Consider the following 16,785-nt stretch of genomic DNA (forward strand, 5'->3'; position numbering starts at 1 on the left):
CTTTAAAGGAAGAATAGACTGCATAGTTTGGTAGATATAGTACAACACTAAGATCCCTGTTCTACACAGTTGTTCTGTTAGATCGTATAATTTAATTTTCAAATCAGTCCTTCATTTTTCTTTTCTGATATACAGTTTGAAAGGTCCAATTGATTGTGAATCACTGAAGAATGATGTTTCTTTAAACTGTTCAAAAACAGAAGAGAAATTACTGAACACATGGTATCCAAGAGTTATCAATCTCTTCACCAGAAAGGAGGCATTAGAGGGTGTAAAGTCAGATAAAGTTGATTCTTTCTATAACTGTGTGGCTACACTTATGTCTAACCAGGTGAATATCTTTTGAACCTACAATAGTTAACTTTTATATGTAATAATCTGGTGATTTTTAAATAAGCCAGTTCAATATACCATCTGTTATTTTTAATTAAAAATCTTATTGTTAACTCTCTATTGTCTGGAATCCAATTAGATTAGGAAATATATTGTCAGATTTTTAAAAAGTTTTTTTTTGTATTCTTTTGTCAGATAGTATTAAGTGTTTTTATTTTCTCCAAAGCAAATGAAAATTTTGGACATAAAACAGTTTGATAGTCTCTTTCAAGAGACTCAATCACTTGAAACCTAATCAGTTAAAAAAAAGAGATAAAATTGATGAATTCCCCAGCCAGTTTTCATGGTTGCAAAATTATATTTCCCATATTTTTTTAAAAAATCCTCTACCCTACTGCTGTATTTTAAAACAAACACACACATACAAAGAAGGGAAACCGATGAAGGACCTAGTCATGTAAATACATAGACATATCAATAATGTTCAGTGGGGTAAAAGTTGCTCGTGTGTAAGTGTGTTCAGGATCAAACCCTGAAAAAAAATTATAGAAAAAAGGTTGAAACTAACTATATACAAAGTGCTTTCAAATGCACAAAGTAAGCAAACAAAAATTAAAGAAAACTAATTATCATATTCTATCTGTCATTTATAGTAATGCTTGGGGGCACTAGTAATATTAGTTGTGTTATTGTAACAATAGCAGATAAAAACACTTTGACAGAAGTAGGTGTTACTTTTAAGGGTCTGATCTAATGCCCACTGAAGTCAATTGAAGGACTCCTATTGATTTAATTGGACTCTGGGCAAGGCTCAAGATACTGAAGTAAAATGGAAATCCTGATTTATTTAAAAAGTGGAAGAGATATATAGTTTTCGGTGTTCTCGTGTAATAAAGTCAATGTGTGGTATTGTCTAGCTGAAAGAGCTATTGAGAAGAACCGTTGAAGCTTATGTGAAGCTCTTTGATCCTGAAGACAAAAAATGGCTGCCATTGTTTAAGATGGAATTGACTTTTGATGATGAGAAAATGGAGTTCTATCCAAGCTTTCAAGATCTGGAAGAAGCCATTCTGTTTATAGTGACCCGGATAGGGCAGACTCTGCAGGTGCAGTTTAATATTTACCTCTGGAGTTTGTATGTGTAATGTTACAGAGTATATGAAGATGTTAATAATTTAGGATCATATCCTGGCCTGGCCAGAAGAGAGTTTAGAAACAGAGATGTAGCCTGGTGCATTGTCTCTGCTGCAAGGGTTCTGCAATGCAGAGCATGATTCCTTATGGCAGTCAGGATGCTGAGTTCTGAGGTGTGTTTTGGTGTGCCTTGGACCAGGAGCCAGTGATTGCCTATGTGCCATCTAATGGTTAGTATTTACTGCCAATGGCAACATATGCACTAAACACTATGAAGAGGGAGGCCTGGATACCCTCTGTCTCACAGACTATTCCCCAGTGAGAACATTATGAGCAGCTTGACAAATAGAGTTTGGACCCATAAAGCCCAACACTACTTCTTTGAGTGATTGAACATCCATTCCACTGTAGGTTTGTGCACATCTCATGCACAGTTGTTGGAGATTTTTCCCTCAGCAGTACCTGTTGGGGTGGCATAAGTGCCCTTTGCTGCCTCACACCCCTGCATGCAGGTATAAAGGGCAGAGCCATCCCTGACCTCCTTCAGACCACCAGTAATGGTTGTTGGAACTGCCATCCTTGCATTTGAAAGTCCTACCTTCTTTAGTGTATATAGTACCAGTTGTGTTAGTTTTAGGCTAGTTTAGAGTTTTTGTACATAGTAAGTTTAGGTTAGTATTTAGTATCACGGAATCACCAGTTTCCGTTTTGGTACTGGTACTGGACTCATGCCTTGTTCTCTGGGCTTTAAGATCTGTCACTCAGGTAACAAGTCTATGCCACTGAATGACCTGCATCCCAGCTGCCTTGAATGTCTGGGGGAGGTGTATGTGAGTGACAAAGGTGACATTTGTAGGGGGTTCGAGCTCTGTTTAAAGAAAAGACAACTAGACTCAACAATCTGCTCATGGAGCCTGCAGTTTGCCTACCATCCGATCCTTCCTGCGCAGACCAGGTATCAAGCATGTCCAGATCTGTTAGGAGTGCTCCCCTTGATCTGACTGAATCAAGAGGCAGATCTTTGTCAGCGATACCAAAGAAGAGGCAATGTAAGTCTTCTAAAGACTCAGTACCGGCATTGTCTAGCTCTTCGGTGAAAGCAACAAGTGGAGGCAATGACACAGAGGAATGCTCAAAGAAGAGGCACTCCCAGGCATAGTCCTTAAACCAAGAGGGGTCACTCACTCCAGAGCCTAGGATAGGCCCGTTGAAACTGATCCCTGAAGTGCCGATGCACCTTTCAATACCACAGAGCCAAGAACTCTTTTCTGGTGCCATCTACGACCAAGGCTTTTGAGGCAGTTCAGTAATTATTGAACCTGTCAGTACCGGTTTCCCCAGCTATTCAGGACAGTATTCCTCACCAATACTGGGATCTGCCATATACGCTTCAATGGTTCCGGCTCGAGCCCCAACGCACCATTCAGTACCAGTGGCTGCTACAGTAAGTGCACCTCAGGAGGATTCCATCTAGAGGGAAGCTAGTGATGATCTCGCCAGTTCCTCCATCTGCAGACTTGGAACCGGTCTCTCCAGTACTGACAGAGTCCGCTCCTCCTCAGCTTGAGGAGGAGGGCTCTTCATTAGTCTTTGAGGTCAACTCTTATGTGTCTAAGCTGATCTGTTCAGCAGCCCCCATGCTCAGCATTCCAAGGACCAATGCCCTGGACATAACTGTGTCCCACCTCCATTTCAGTGGGCCTTTTGCTACCCTTGGGGCTTCCCTCTACAGACTACAGCATCTTTACTCCCTTCCCATCCTACTACATTGGCTGGGCATCGGGAATGTTTACAACAAGGCAGCATCTACCTAAGCCCAGTACCGGGACTGGTACCATGCACAGGGAACTGTGTACTCTGTATTCTTCTAGGGAGGAATTGGAGAAGGCTCCACCTCAACAACCCTTAGCCTGTTCTTTTTCATCACCTGAGGAGGTGGTGACAAGAGTCTGCTTCTCCCCTTTCTAATCATAGAATCATAGACTTTAAGGTAAGAAAGGACCATTATGATTATCTAGTCTGACCTCCTGCACAACGCAGGCCACAGAATCTCACCCACCCCCTCCTGTATCAAACCTGTGTCTGAGCCATTGAAGTCCTCAAATCATGGTTTAAAGACTTCAGGATGCAGAGAATCTTCCAGCAAGTGACCCGTGCCCCACGCTGCAGAGGAAGGTGAAAAATGCCCAGGGCCTCTACCAATCTGCCCTGGAGGAAAATTCCTTCCCGACCCCAAATATGGCGATCAGCTAAACCCTGAGCGTGTGGGCAAGACTCACCAGCCAGACACCCAGGAAAGAATTCTCTTTAGTTCCCTGAGTTTACTGATTTAATTTAAAATTCTTGCTAATAGGCTTGCAATTTCATGTGCTAGTTCCTTTAATATTCTTGGATGACGATTATCTGGGCCCCCCAATTTAGTCCCTGTTCGAATTTGGCTTCTACCTCAGATGTGGTAATATCTATCTCCATATCCTCATTCCCATTTGTTATTCTACTATTATCCCTAAGCTCCTCATTAGCCTCATTAAAGACTGAGGCAAAGTATTTGTTTAGATATTGGGCCATGCCTAGATTATCCTTAACCTCCACTCCATCCTCAGTGTTTAGCAGTCCCACTTTTTCTTTCTTTGTTTTCTTCTTATTTATATGGCTATAGAACTTTTACTATTGGTTTTAATTCCCTTTGCAAGGTCCAACTCTACATGGCTTTTGGCCTTTCTCACTTTATCCCTACATGTTCTGACCTCAATAAGGTAGCTTTCCTTGCTGATCACTCCCATCTTCCACTCATTGTAGACTTTCTGCTTTTTCTTAATCACCTCTCTGAAATGCTTGCTCATCCAGCTTGGTCTACAACTCCTGCCTATGAATTTTTTCCCCTTTCTTGGGATACAGGCTTCTGATAGTTTCTGCAACTTTGACTTGAAGTAATTCCAGGCCTCCTCCACCTTTAGATCGCCAAGTTCTTCAGTCCAATCCACTTCCCTAACTAATTTCCTTAATTTTTTAAAGTTAGCCCTTTTGAAATAAAAAATCCTAGTCACAGATCTATTTTTGTTTATCCTTCCATTTAGTTTAAACTGAATTAGCTCATGATCGCTCAAACCAAGGTTGTCCCCTATAACCATTTCTTCTCTGAGGTCCTCACTACTCATCAAAACCAAATCTAAAATGGCATCCCCTCTTGGTGGTTCAGCAACTACTTGGTGAAGGAATCCATCAGCTATCACATCTAGGAAAATCTGAGCCCTATTATTATTACTAGCACTTGTCCTCCAGTCTATATCTGAAAGTTAAAGTCTCCCATGATCACACAATTCCCATTAGTATTTACTTCATTAAAAACATTAAAAAGGTCTCTATCCATATCCAAATCAGATCCCGGTGGTCTGTAGCACACCCCAAGCACTATCTCAGGAGAGGCTCTAGTAGCTTTCTTCCCCAATGTGATTTTTGCCCAGACAGACTCTCTTATCCATTCCATCCTTTCTTATTTCTTTATAGTCTACCTCATCATTGATATACAATGCTACTCCACCATCTTTGCCTTTATTTCTGTCTTTCCTAAACAGCACATACCTGTACTCCAGTCATGACTACTATTCCACCATGTTTCTATTATCCCTATAATATCCGGTTTCACTTCCTACACCAGTAACTCTAGTTCCTCCATTTTGTTACCTAGGCTCCTCGCATTGGTGTACAAACATCTTAATTCTTGCTGTTTGGCTTCGCTCACATTCTTTATCCGATTAGGCCCAGACATTCTACCACCAGTATCACCTATTAGAATGTTATTTACACTATCCTTCCTCCATATGTCCATTCTCCTACCCATGGCTGTATCCTTTCTTACTTCGTTTTCTTCCCTTTCAAAGTTAAAATCCGGCGTGGAGATTACCTGGACATCTCCCAACCATCTCCCCCCAATTCCTAGTTTAAAGCTCTCTTAATCAGTTGTGCCAGCTTCCATCCTAGAAGTCTATTTCCCTCCCTACTCAGGTGAAGTCCATCCCAAGAGAACAGTTCTCTGTCCATGAATGCCTCCCAATGGCCATACATCCCAAAGACCTCCTTATAGCACCACTGCCCGAGCCATCTGTTGATCGTCATAATCTTGTCACACCTTTGTTGCCCTTCTCTAGGAATAGGCAGAATCCCACTGAAGATCACCTGAGCCTCGATTTCCTTAAGCGTCTTCCTCAGCCTGGCATAGTCTCCCTTGATACGTTCCAGTGAGAATCTAGCTGTATCATTCGTTCCCACATGAAGGACAATCAGTGGATTCTTTCCCGCTCCCGTTAGGATCCTCTTCAGCCTCAGGTCCACATCTTAGTACCCGGCAGACAGCAAATCCTTCTGTTCTCTGGATCAGCTCTGGTTACAGGCTTGTCTGTTCTTCTCAGTAAGGAGTCTCCAATCACGTAGACCTGCCTTCTCCTGGTGACGGTGCGATTCTCCGGTCTATCCCCTGTTCCCTCTGGCTGCAAGTCCTCTCGATTCCTATTCACCCTTGCAGTCCTCCGCAATCCATCCTGTATCCTCTTGGTGCTCATGTTTGGTGTTATCTCCATTGACTCTTCCCCTCTTCTTATAGGACTAGCTGCTCTTCTCTTCTTTGCCCTCTCACCTTCAGCGACCACCTGCTGTGCCCCTTCTTCATTTTCCAACTCCGCAAACCTGTTCCTGAGCTCTATTTCTCCTTCACTAGCCCATCTTTTCCTCTGCCTGGTTCTCTTAGTCACATGCTTCTACTGTCCACTTTCCTCACCCAGCAGTCTCCCCTCAGAGTTCTTTGGTCCTGCTTCCATCTGCAAGTCTGAGCTTTTCCATTCAGACTTCTCATGTCTTTGTGCCATCATCCGCTCGAACCCCCTTCTAAACTCAACCAGAGTTTCCACCTGCATCTCCAATCCTCGGTTCTTTTCTTCTATCAGCTGTATCAGGCGGCACTTCATGCAGATGAAACTCTTATCAGGTACCCCCTCCAGGATCATGTACATGCCGCAGCTTCCACATCCAGTCATCTTCATTGTGTCTTCCACTGCTTGGGTCACTACCACTGCTGCCTCTGTATCTGTCATAGACTTCTCACCTAAATCCTGTAAATCTGGGAAACACAAACCAAACCAAAACACCACCACCCACAGCAAAACAAACCCCCAACAAGCACCAAAACACTGCTAGAATACTGCACACGCCCTTCACTAGCCTGTCTGAGGGCTGGTCCACACTAACCCCCCACTTCGAACTAAGATATGCAACTTCAGCTACATGAATAACGTAGCTGAAGTTGAAGTATCTTAGTTGAATTTACCTCGGGTCCACACGTGGCAGGCAGGCTCCCCCGTTGACTCCGCGTACTCCTCTCGCGGAGCAGGAGTACCGGCGTCGACGGCGAGCACTTCCGGGATCGATCCGGGATCGATTTATTGTGTCTAGACAGGACACGATAAATCGATCCCAGAAGATCAATTGCTTACCGCCGGACCCGGAGATAAGTATAGACGTACCCTGATCTTCTGCCTGCCTCTCTTAGTCTTCCCCCAAATTCCCCCTGCAAACTCCCACTCAAACTCCCCTGTTTACAGCTCTGCTTGCTGACTTGTTGAGGAGGGTGGCTGCAGCTTTGGATATCCAACTGGAAGAGGTAAAAGAAAAATCACACAGGTTTGTGGACATTTTAGCCTCTTCGGGACCCTCTTGGGTAACTCTCCCTGTTAATGAGGCAATTCTGGATCTTGTCAGGGCATTATGGCAGACTGTGTCTTCCCTTCCTCCCACTGCAAAAAGGGTGAAGAACAGTCCCTTCACAGGGGTTTGAACATTTTTGTAACCATCCTCTTCCAGGCTCCCTGGAACTCTCTGCTGCTAATGAAAAAGAGAGACAGAGACACCAGGGCTCAATGCCAAAGGGAAAGAAGCAAAGAAACTGGACCTATTCTGAAGGAAGCTTTATTCTACGGGAGGTTTACAGTTTAGAATCATGAACCAGCAGGCTCTGTTGGGTCAGTACAAATTTAGCCTGTGGGATAATGTGGAATTTAAGGACAGGCTTCCGGATGAGGTAAAGCAGGAGTTCACTGCTATGATGGAGGAGGGGGCAATTTAGTTCCCAGAACAGCTTGCAGCAAGTCTAGATGTGGCAGACTCTGCGGCTCGAGCTATGGTTTCTGCCATCATTGTCATGTGGCATTCGTCTTGGCTGCAGTTGTCATGTCTTCTCCCAGAGGTGCAACAAACCCTCCAAGACCTCCCATTTGAAGGCCTCTTGCTCTTTTCTAAAAAGACTGATGAGAGACTACATAGTCTTAAGGATTCAAGAGCAGCCCTTAAGTCTCTGGGGATTTATACACTAATGACAAAAAGAAAACAGTTCTGCCTGCAGCAGACCCAGTGGTTTCCGCCTTTCATGTCTCTTACCCAGGACCTGTTCAGGAAAAGGGGCAGAAATTACAAGAGGCATCTTCCTCCTCCTTCCTCTTCTGTAACTGCCAGTTCATCTAGGTAAACTGGGTCCTCTAAACAAACATTTTGATCTGTTAAAAGCAGTCAACCACTACCCAGAATATCTTTTTCCACCCCAATATTTGCCAACCATCTGTCCCTCTTCCTAAGTGCTTGGTCCCGCATCATCATGGATCACTGGGTCCTAAGCACGATGGAACTGGGATACACCCTTTAATTTGTTTCTATTCCTCCTTCCCACCCCCCTTCCCCATCTGACTTCAGGGACCACTGTCATGAGAATGTTCTACTTCAGGAAGTCCAGTCTCTCCTTCTCATGGGGGCCATAGAGGAAGTTCCCATGTTGCTCAGAGGCAAGGATTTTAGTCCCGATTCTTCATAATTCTGAAGCAAAGAGCGGTCTCAGACCCATTTTAGATCTAAGACTGCTAGCCAAGATCCTAAAGAAAATAAAATTCTGGATGGTCACTCTAGCTTCTGTTATCCCTTCCCTAGATCCCGGTTACTGGTATGCTGCTCTCGACTTAAGACCCTTATTTTCACATGGCAATTCCCTAGAGCCACTGAAAATTCCTCAGATTTGTGGTCAATGGATCCCACTGACAATTCACAATATTGCCCTAGGGCCTGTCAATAGTTCCTGATGTGTTCAATGAAGTGCATGACTGTGGTAGCAGCATTCCTGCAAAAGTCAGGAGTCTTACCTAGACAACTGGCTAGTATGGCAACTATACAGTCCACCTTTGACAGACAGGTTCCTAATCGTTAAGCAGAAATCTACCCTGACTCCTGTACAGAGAATAGAATTTATTGGAGCAGTCCAGGACTCTACAAAGGCCAGGGCTTTCCTGCTAAGGCTGAGATTCCAAACAATGGAGGTTGTTGCTGTAGCTCTAAAGGTACATCCTGTCACTACATTACGAAACTGCATCAAACTTCTAAGGCATATGGCAGTGTGCATTTGTGTGGTGCAGCATGCCAGAATGCACTTCAAGGAGCTACAAGGTTGGTTAGCTGTGGTGTAGTCATCAGCCTGCCATCATATAGAAATGGTTATTCAAGTACTATTCAGGTCTTGTTCTCCCTGGACTGGTAGGTAGAACCTTCAGGGGGTTGTGTGGGAGTTCCCTTTGCTTCTCCAGAATAGGCAATCACCCTAGTCACTGATGCATCAAATTTAGGTTGGTGGAGCTCACTTAGGACCCCTTTCAGATGCAAGATCTTTGGTCTTTCCAAAATCTAAAATTCCTATGCATATTAGGGAGCGTTGGGCCATCCATTTGGCTTGCATAGCATTCCTTCCACATGTCCAAGGTCAAAATTTGTTGGTGTTCACCAACACAGCAGTCATGTAACCAAACAAGGTGGAGTCCAGTCCACAAAAGTTATGCCAAGAGGCAATTCTGCTTTGGAATTTTTGCATTGCCAGTTTTATCAGCCTTAAAGCTGCTTACCTTCTAGGAATTCAGAATACTCTTACAGATCACTTAACCAGGTAATTCACCAATCACTATGGGTGTTCTCTTCATCCAGAAGTGTCCAGTTCCATTTTCCAGCTGTGGAGGACTCCTCCTGTTAGCAACAAAAGCGAACAATAAAGTAATCTTTTTTTTTTTTGTTCCCAAGCAGGCAACAACTCAGGTTCATTGACAGATGCCTTCCTCCTATCCTGGTTGAAGGGCATGCTCTCTGTCTTCCTGCCATTCCTGTTCAAGGTCTTGTCTGACGTCAAACAAGTCCGTTCTCGCCATATACCAATAGCCCCAGCATGGGCCAATCAGCATTGGGTTTTGACTCTAATAGCTCTAAGATTTCCACTGTCACTCTTGTGGGATGCAGATGTGATTTCCCAGGACCACAGCCTCCTACTTCATCCCTCCTGCATGCCCTCCACCTGTCAGCATGGATGCTTTATGGCTTACACCCTTGGAAGGAGGTTGCTCTAAGGGAGTGCAGGAAGTTCTTCTAAATAGAGAAAGTCTTCAACTAGAACTGCTTACCTTCCTAAATAGACAAGATTCTCCATTTGACCCACACAGAGAGGTGTTTCCCTGGCTCAAGCTTCTATTCACCAGATAATGGATTATTGTTTCTGAAGCAATAAGGGTTAGCTGTTAGTTCCATCAGAGTCCACTTTGCAGCTATCTCAACTTTCCACCCTCCCGTGGATAACTGCTCGCTTTTTTTATAAACCTTATGCCCATCAGGGTTCTGAAGGGTTTGGACAGATTATATACACAGGTATACAGCCCGATTCCTCCCCCCCCCCCGTAGAAATTTAAATTTAGTTCTATCAAAGTTGATGGGTCTTCCCTTTGAGCAGCTGGAAATCTATTCTCTGTAACACCTTTCTATCAAGGTGGCTTTCTTGGTTGCTATTACCTCAGCCAGGAGAGTAGGGGAACTGTGAGCCTTGGTATCAGAACCTCCTTACAGGATTTTTTTTAGAGACAAAGTTCTCTTTCAATTTCATCCAAAGTTCCTGACTCAAGTGGTTTCCAGTTTCCACATTAACCAAGCAATTTATTTACTGATTTTCTTTCTCGTTCTTGTAAAAATTAAGAAAAACTTTGTACTCTAGATCAGTGCTTCTCAAAGCCAGACTGCCGCTTGTTCAGGGAAAGCCCCTGGTAGTCTGGGCCGGTTTGTTTACCTGCCGCGTCCTCAGGTTCGGCTGATCGCAGCTCCCACTGGCCACGGTTCGCCGCTCCAGGCCAATGGGGGCTGCGGGAAGCGGTACGGGCCAAGGGATGTGCTGGCCACCCTTCCCGCAGCCCCCATTGGCCTGGGACAGTGAACTGCGGCCAGTGGGAGCCGCGATCGTCCGAACCTGCGGACGCGGCAGGTAAACAAACTGGCCCGGACTTTCCCTGAACAAGCGGCAGACCGACTTTGAGAAGCACTGCTCTAGATGTTAGAAAAGCTTTAGCTTTTTACCTGGATCAGACTAAGCCAGTTAAGTCTTTATCAAGACTTTTCATTGTAGTTTTGGACAGAATAAAGGGTCATTCAGTATCCACCCAAAGGATCTCTTCCTGGATTTCCAGCTGTATTCATCTATGCTACTGAAAGGCTGGTATTTCACCCAAAGTAGAGTGTTGGCTCATTTGACCAGATCACAGGCAGCTTCCAAGGCCTTTCTGGCTCATCCTGGATGTTTGTAAGGCAGCCACCTGGTCATTGAGCCATATGTTTGCCTTGCACTATGCCCTCTCTCTCATCAGTCTAGAGATGATGCCAGATTTGGACAGGTGGTCCTACAATCCCCGTTCAAGTAGATTCCAAACCCACCTCCGGTTTGAATTGCTTGTGAGTCACCTACAGTGGAATGGACATGTGCAGTCATTTGAAGAAGAAGAAACAGTGACTAACCCTTTTCTGTAACTGTTGTTCTTTGATATGTGTTGCATATGTCCATTCCACAACCCTCCCTCCTTCCTTTCTGTTTCCTATAAGAAGGAACTATGGGGGGTTGGGAGCGGCTTCTCCCTTTATACCTGCATGCAATGGCATGAGGCAACAGAGGGCACTCACGCCACATGAACAGGTACTGCTGAGGGAAAAATCTGATAACTGTGCACAAGGCACGTACGCACCTACAGTTGAATGGATATGTGCAACACAACTTGAGGAACAACAGTTACAGAAAAAAGTTGGTGACTGTATTTTGCTTGTACACAGATGTTAGAATTTTTTTTAAAGTTTGCACATGTGTGTTTGCACCTGTAAAGTGAGGGCTATGTATGTGCATGTGCAATATTTACAGAAATATATATGAAAGCTAGGCTGAAGCTTGCCCCTAAAGGTGAATTTTAACTTAAAGGTGACCTTTAAAGGAAAAAGAAATGGGTGTGTCCTCCCCTCATCCTTTTTTATTTTGTTCTTTTTCATGTATTTAGACGGCCTGAAAGTGTTTTAATTATAATAAGTGAAAATTCTGGGTTTTGTTTTGTTTTTTTAACATTAGTAATTCTGGTCATGTTTGTCATGAAAGACTCTATGCTGTCTGTAGAACTAAGCAGTGGAGAGGAGGAGGGATTTTTACTTTAAAAGTCTGATTTTTTTTCTTTTGTTTTTGTTATTATCATCAACTTAATTCAAAATGACTAACATTTCGGATAAAGGATATATCTGTTAAATAGCTAACACTTCCAGTCCCTTAAATTAAAGTGTGAAGGTTTAAAGCCTTATAGTTAAGATACTGGACTGGGACTTGAGATTTGCCACAGACTTCCTGGGTGACTTTGGGCAAGTACCTGAGGGCTAGATTTCAACAACCTTATTCATGCTGAGTGATATGTTACTCTGGAAGTAGCCTAATTGATTTCAGTGGGGCTAACCACAGAGTAAGGGTGTTGGAATGTAACCGTATATCTCTTTGTGCCTCTGTTCCTCATCCGTAAAATGGGAATAATACATTGTTTGTTTAGATTGTAGGCTCTTGGGGCAGGGAGTCTCGGTGTGCATGTGTGCATGTGGTCCCTAGCACAATGGGGCCCTGATCTTGATTGGGGCCTCTTGTGATTTTGCAACACAAATAAATAATAGCAGCAAGCCCAGTTTTAAAAAAAAACTTTCCAAGTTATGTTTTAGGAACATGTATCTACATTTTGTATTGTTATTCTTTTACTTTTTTAATATCATTGTCATTTTCTGCTTCTGTTAGAATGTTCAAACAGTACATTCTTGGCTATCTGGCGGGGCCACTGTTGTAACTCTTGACACTGAACTTGCTGACCATGTCCTAGCTTGGGCCTCATCTACACTAAAGAGAGCAATCCAGGCCAACTTGGAAGGTCCAAAAGAACATTTTGAAAGATATGGTAAGCGAGCGAAGACTGCGTTTTGTATGAGAACGTTAGTACTTGAAGTTAATTTTGTGAAATAATTAGCCTACTTTTATGTACATGCATTGTGGTTTCAATGTGTTTATTACATTACAGTTGAAAGGTATGGTTGGCTTGTAGATGGTATAGCAGACACACGAATAGAGAGCTTTGAAGCAGAAGAACACAGTTTTGATGAATATACTGCTGTAAGTTTTAATTCTACATTTTATTTATGATTTTTCTTTGCAATAATTAAAAAAATAGAGAAAAATAGGCGAACAGCCGTTAAGCTCACAAAAACATATTGAGTATCCACAAGTGGATTTTTTTTCCGAATAAATATGGTAATCAGAATAAAGTATTATTTTTAAAGCTTTTTTAAGAATTTATAAATCTTATTAATAGATCTAAATATTTTAAAGAATGTTTCTGCAACTTAACGTGTGTACATGTCATTTTGAAGTTTATAGATGAGTTCCTCAGCCTTGCTAAGGAAATCATGAGTTTGCCACTACTAGCTCATTTCCCTATGGTACGTTTGGACTGTGATGATTTGAAACAGGGTTTGACTGATAAAGCAAAAAGCTTTGCAAATATACTAATGGAGATAATAGTTGCTAATCACAGAGCGGAAAATGAAAAGTGAGTATACTTTCTTGCTATAAACCACCACTTTCGTGGAAAGGAATATTATTTAACATAGTTGCATTTCTGTTGTATAGGCATTGTATAAATATATACAGTACTTTACTCCCTTGATTAACCAAAACTCCTGGTTAACAGAATGTCAGTAGTATCTCAGGGGAGTTACATTGGCTGGTATCTCTTTACTGAACTTCAGGCCCTAACTCCAGCAAGAGCACAACCTTTCTATCAGAGCTGGCAGGCTTTGGGAAAACTGCCTGGCAAGAGATCTACTTCACTGCATTCTTGGCTTCCCAAGTGTAAAGTGCCAGAGTCAGCCAGAGGAAGGGACTTCTAGATTTCTTGAAGCTCTGTATACATGAGACACATCTATAGATTATCTATACATGTAAGGGATGAACTGTTAAGAAATAAATCAAAATGTATGATGGCATGATAAAATTCTCAAATACTATTCAAAATTTATGATGCCATGTCACAAGAATGACAAAATGGGTTACATTCTTATAATGCAAAGCAGACCATGTGTGTGTGTGTGAGAGAGAGAGAGAGAGAGAGAGAGAGAGAGAATGAATAATATATGGCCCTAATACTATGCTTAAGTTTCAATGTATTTATTTTAAAAAAAGAAAAAAAAATTCTGTAACAACTGTATAACAAATATTTTAAGAGTTATTAGAAAGGTAAAAGTAAAGGGACTTATATGACTCTTACAGCTAATTGACCAAATTCCCTGTCACACTGAAATCACGGAATTACACCAGAGATGGACGTGGCCCAGTGATTTTAAAGAGATAATTGGAACAATAGTTCCAGGAATGCTTGGTAATTGTTATACACATATTGCTGGTATTATGGCTCAGCTAGAAACCAAGTTAAACAAAATCTTAAACTTTGACATGATTTTACAGAATATGCAAGGAATTTGAAACAATTAAAGAGCGTGCATTAAAAGTTCCTGAGACCACAGAAGAAATGATGGAAATGATAGCTTACGTAGAAAAGGCAAAAACCACAGGTATTCAGGAACTGCTCATAAAAATCAAGGTAAATGTCTATATTTCTTTTGGCTTAAATCCTTCTCCAAACAAGCAGTCCTGTACACTGGGGAGTTTCTGTGGAGCTGGGGATCAAAAATTTCCTGTAACAATGGAGCTGTCCTCAGTTGCTATTCCAGCCACCAGGCTAGAATGTCCTCAATGCTTTTTGAAAAAACAACGAGGAGTCCTTGTGGCACTTTAGAGACTAACAAATTTATTTGGGCATAAGCTTTCATGGGCTAGAACCCACTTCATCAGAAGCATGAAGTGAAAAATACAGGAGCAGGTATAAATACATGAAAGGATGGGGGTTGCTTTACCAAGTGTGAGGTCAGTCTAACGAGATAAATCAATTAACAGCAGGATACCAAGGGAGGAAAAATAACTTTTTTGAAGTGGTAAGAGAGTGGCCCATTACAGACAGTTGACAAGAAGGTGTGAGTAACAGTAGGGAGAAATTAGTATGGAGGAAATTAAGTTTAGGTTTTGTAATGACCCAACCACTCCCAGTCTTTATTCAGGCCTAATCTTTTTGAGTTCCCGTCACATGTGGGAAAGTCCCCCTCACATTCTGACTGTGTGCAATGGCAAGTCCGCTGTCCCTGACCTGTATATAGATCTTTGCTACATAGCATGTTTTTATATGTGTTTAGGCATTGTCTAAATATATAGTACACTGTACCCCCGATGAACCAAAAGCTCTGGTTAACTGGAGTTTAAGGACACCATGGAGATCTGGGATCCATGCAACACAAGATGAATGCTTCCTCTGTGTGAACTTTATACATCTCGCCCCTACCCCTCCTTTGCTTACATGCATGTAGAGGATGGGCAAGATTTTCCTTCAATTACACCTCTACCCCGATATAACGCGGTCCTCGGGAGCCAAAAAAATCTCACTGTGTTATAGGTGAGACCGCGTTACATCGGGGTAGAGAGAGGAACCGCTTTTACCGCTCCCCGCCCCAGCTTCTCCTCCTCCCCACCCCAGGCTTGCTACGCCAATCAGCTGTTTGGCCCGGCAAGCCTGGAAAGGTCGGGGGGGAGCGGAGCGGCGGCGGCGTGCTCAGGGGAGGAGGCGGAGATGAGCTGGAGTGGGGAGCAGTTCCTCTGTGCCCCCTGTTACTTGCTGCGGCCCTCCCCCCAGCTCACCTCTGCTCCATCTCCTCCCACGAGCGCGCCGCAGCTCCACTTCCCGCCACTCCCTTCCAGGCTTGCCGCGCTAATCAGCTGTTTTGCGTGGCAAGCCTGGGAGGGAGGAGAAGCGGAGCTGAGCAGCGTGCTTGTGGGAGGAGGCGGAGGCAGAGGTCGGCTGGGGCAGGGGGGCCGCAGCAAGTAAGGGGGGGGGGCGCAGAGGAACTGCTCCCCGCCCCAGCTCACCTCCGCTCCGCCGCCTCCTCCCACAAGCACGCCGCTCAGTTCCGCTTCTCCTTCCTCCCAGGCTTGCTGCACCAATCAGCTGTTTGCATGGCAAGCCTGGGAGGGAGAAGCAGAGCTGCGGCGCGCTCATGGGAGGAGGCGGAGCGGAGGTGAGCTGGGGCGGGGAGGCCCTGGGGCAGGCCGCAGCAAGTAATGGGGAGAGGGGACAAAGAGGAACCGCTTGCGGTAACACGAATTCGGATATAACAAGGTAAAGCAGCCCCGTCCCCTGGAGCGCTGTTTTACCGCGTTATATCCGAATTCGCATTCTATTGGACCGTATTATATCGGGGTAGAGGTGTATAGCTCAGATGAGCTGGACTTGAAGTTTTATTTTTATCACAATGTGTCTTTTGCAGGACACTCAAGTTAGAGGCTGTCTCTAAGTCCTGACTTTAAAGACCAAATTTATAAAAACTAGAAGCTGATTGTATCTGCAAAAAATACACACTCACATATTAAACTACATTTACATGTGTAAATATGATAATTGGGGACACAAATGGGTACCAGTTGGTACATACAAATTTGTTAATGTGCAGGTTTTTTACAGCAGCAGCCAGCCTCTTGTGTTTAAAATTTTGTCTGTAGATGTCAGAGATGAGCCTTTTATTGTTTGGATGGGATTGACAAGAGGATGCTTCTATTTAGCTCTTGAGCTGTGACTGCTGATTCTTGGAGGAAAAATAGGAAATATTATATTTCAAATTGTGAGAGAAACAGTATTCAAACAATACTATAGCTCCACTCTAGTCCTAAAATTTCAGAGGCAAGTGGATCTTTGATTTGTTCTGTACTCTGGATCAAGGTGATGTGTAATCAGATTTTCCACTTTGATGCTGAAGCCATATATGACAAACAAAACATATGCTGCAGGATGAGCATATGTGCTAAGTAGTAGGATTTCCTCAGAC

The 16,785-nt window shown here is 43.4% G+C and overlaps 1 protein-coding gene across 1 annotated transcript in view; it reads left to right on the forward strand.

Moving 5' to 3' along the window:
- The window catches only part of DNAH12 (dynein axonemal heavy chain 12), a 177,999-nt gene that overhangs the window by 25,987 nt on the left and 135,227 nt on the right, over positions 1-16,785 (forward strand). Inside the window, exons 8-13 of the mRNA XM_034776707.1 lie at positions 136-331; positions 1,251-1,439; positions 12,605-12,761; positions 12,882-12,973; positions 13,231-13,409; positions 14,324-14,459. Coding sequence (XP_034632598.1) covers positions 136-331; positions 1,251-1,439; positions 12,605-12,761; positions 12,882-12,973; positions 13,231-13,409; positions 14,324-14,459 — 949 coding nt within the window. The remainder of the gene's footprint in view (positions 1-135; positions 332-1,250; positions 1,440-12,604; positions 12,762-12,881; positions 12,974-13,230; positions 13,410-14,323; positions 14,460-16,785) is intronic.

This window comes from Trachemys scripta, chromosome 7 (genome assembly GCF_013100865.1).
Source record: "Trachemys scripta elegans isolate TJP31775 chromosome 7, CAS_Tse_1.0, whole genome shotgun sequence".
NCBI lineage: Eukaryota > Metazoa > Chordata > Testudines > Emydidae > Trachemys > Trachemys scripta.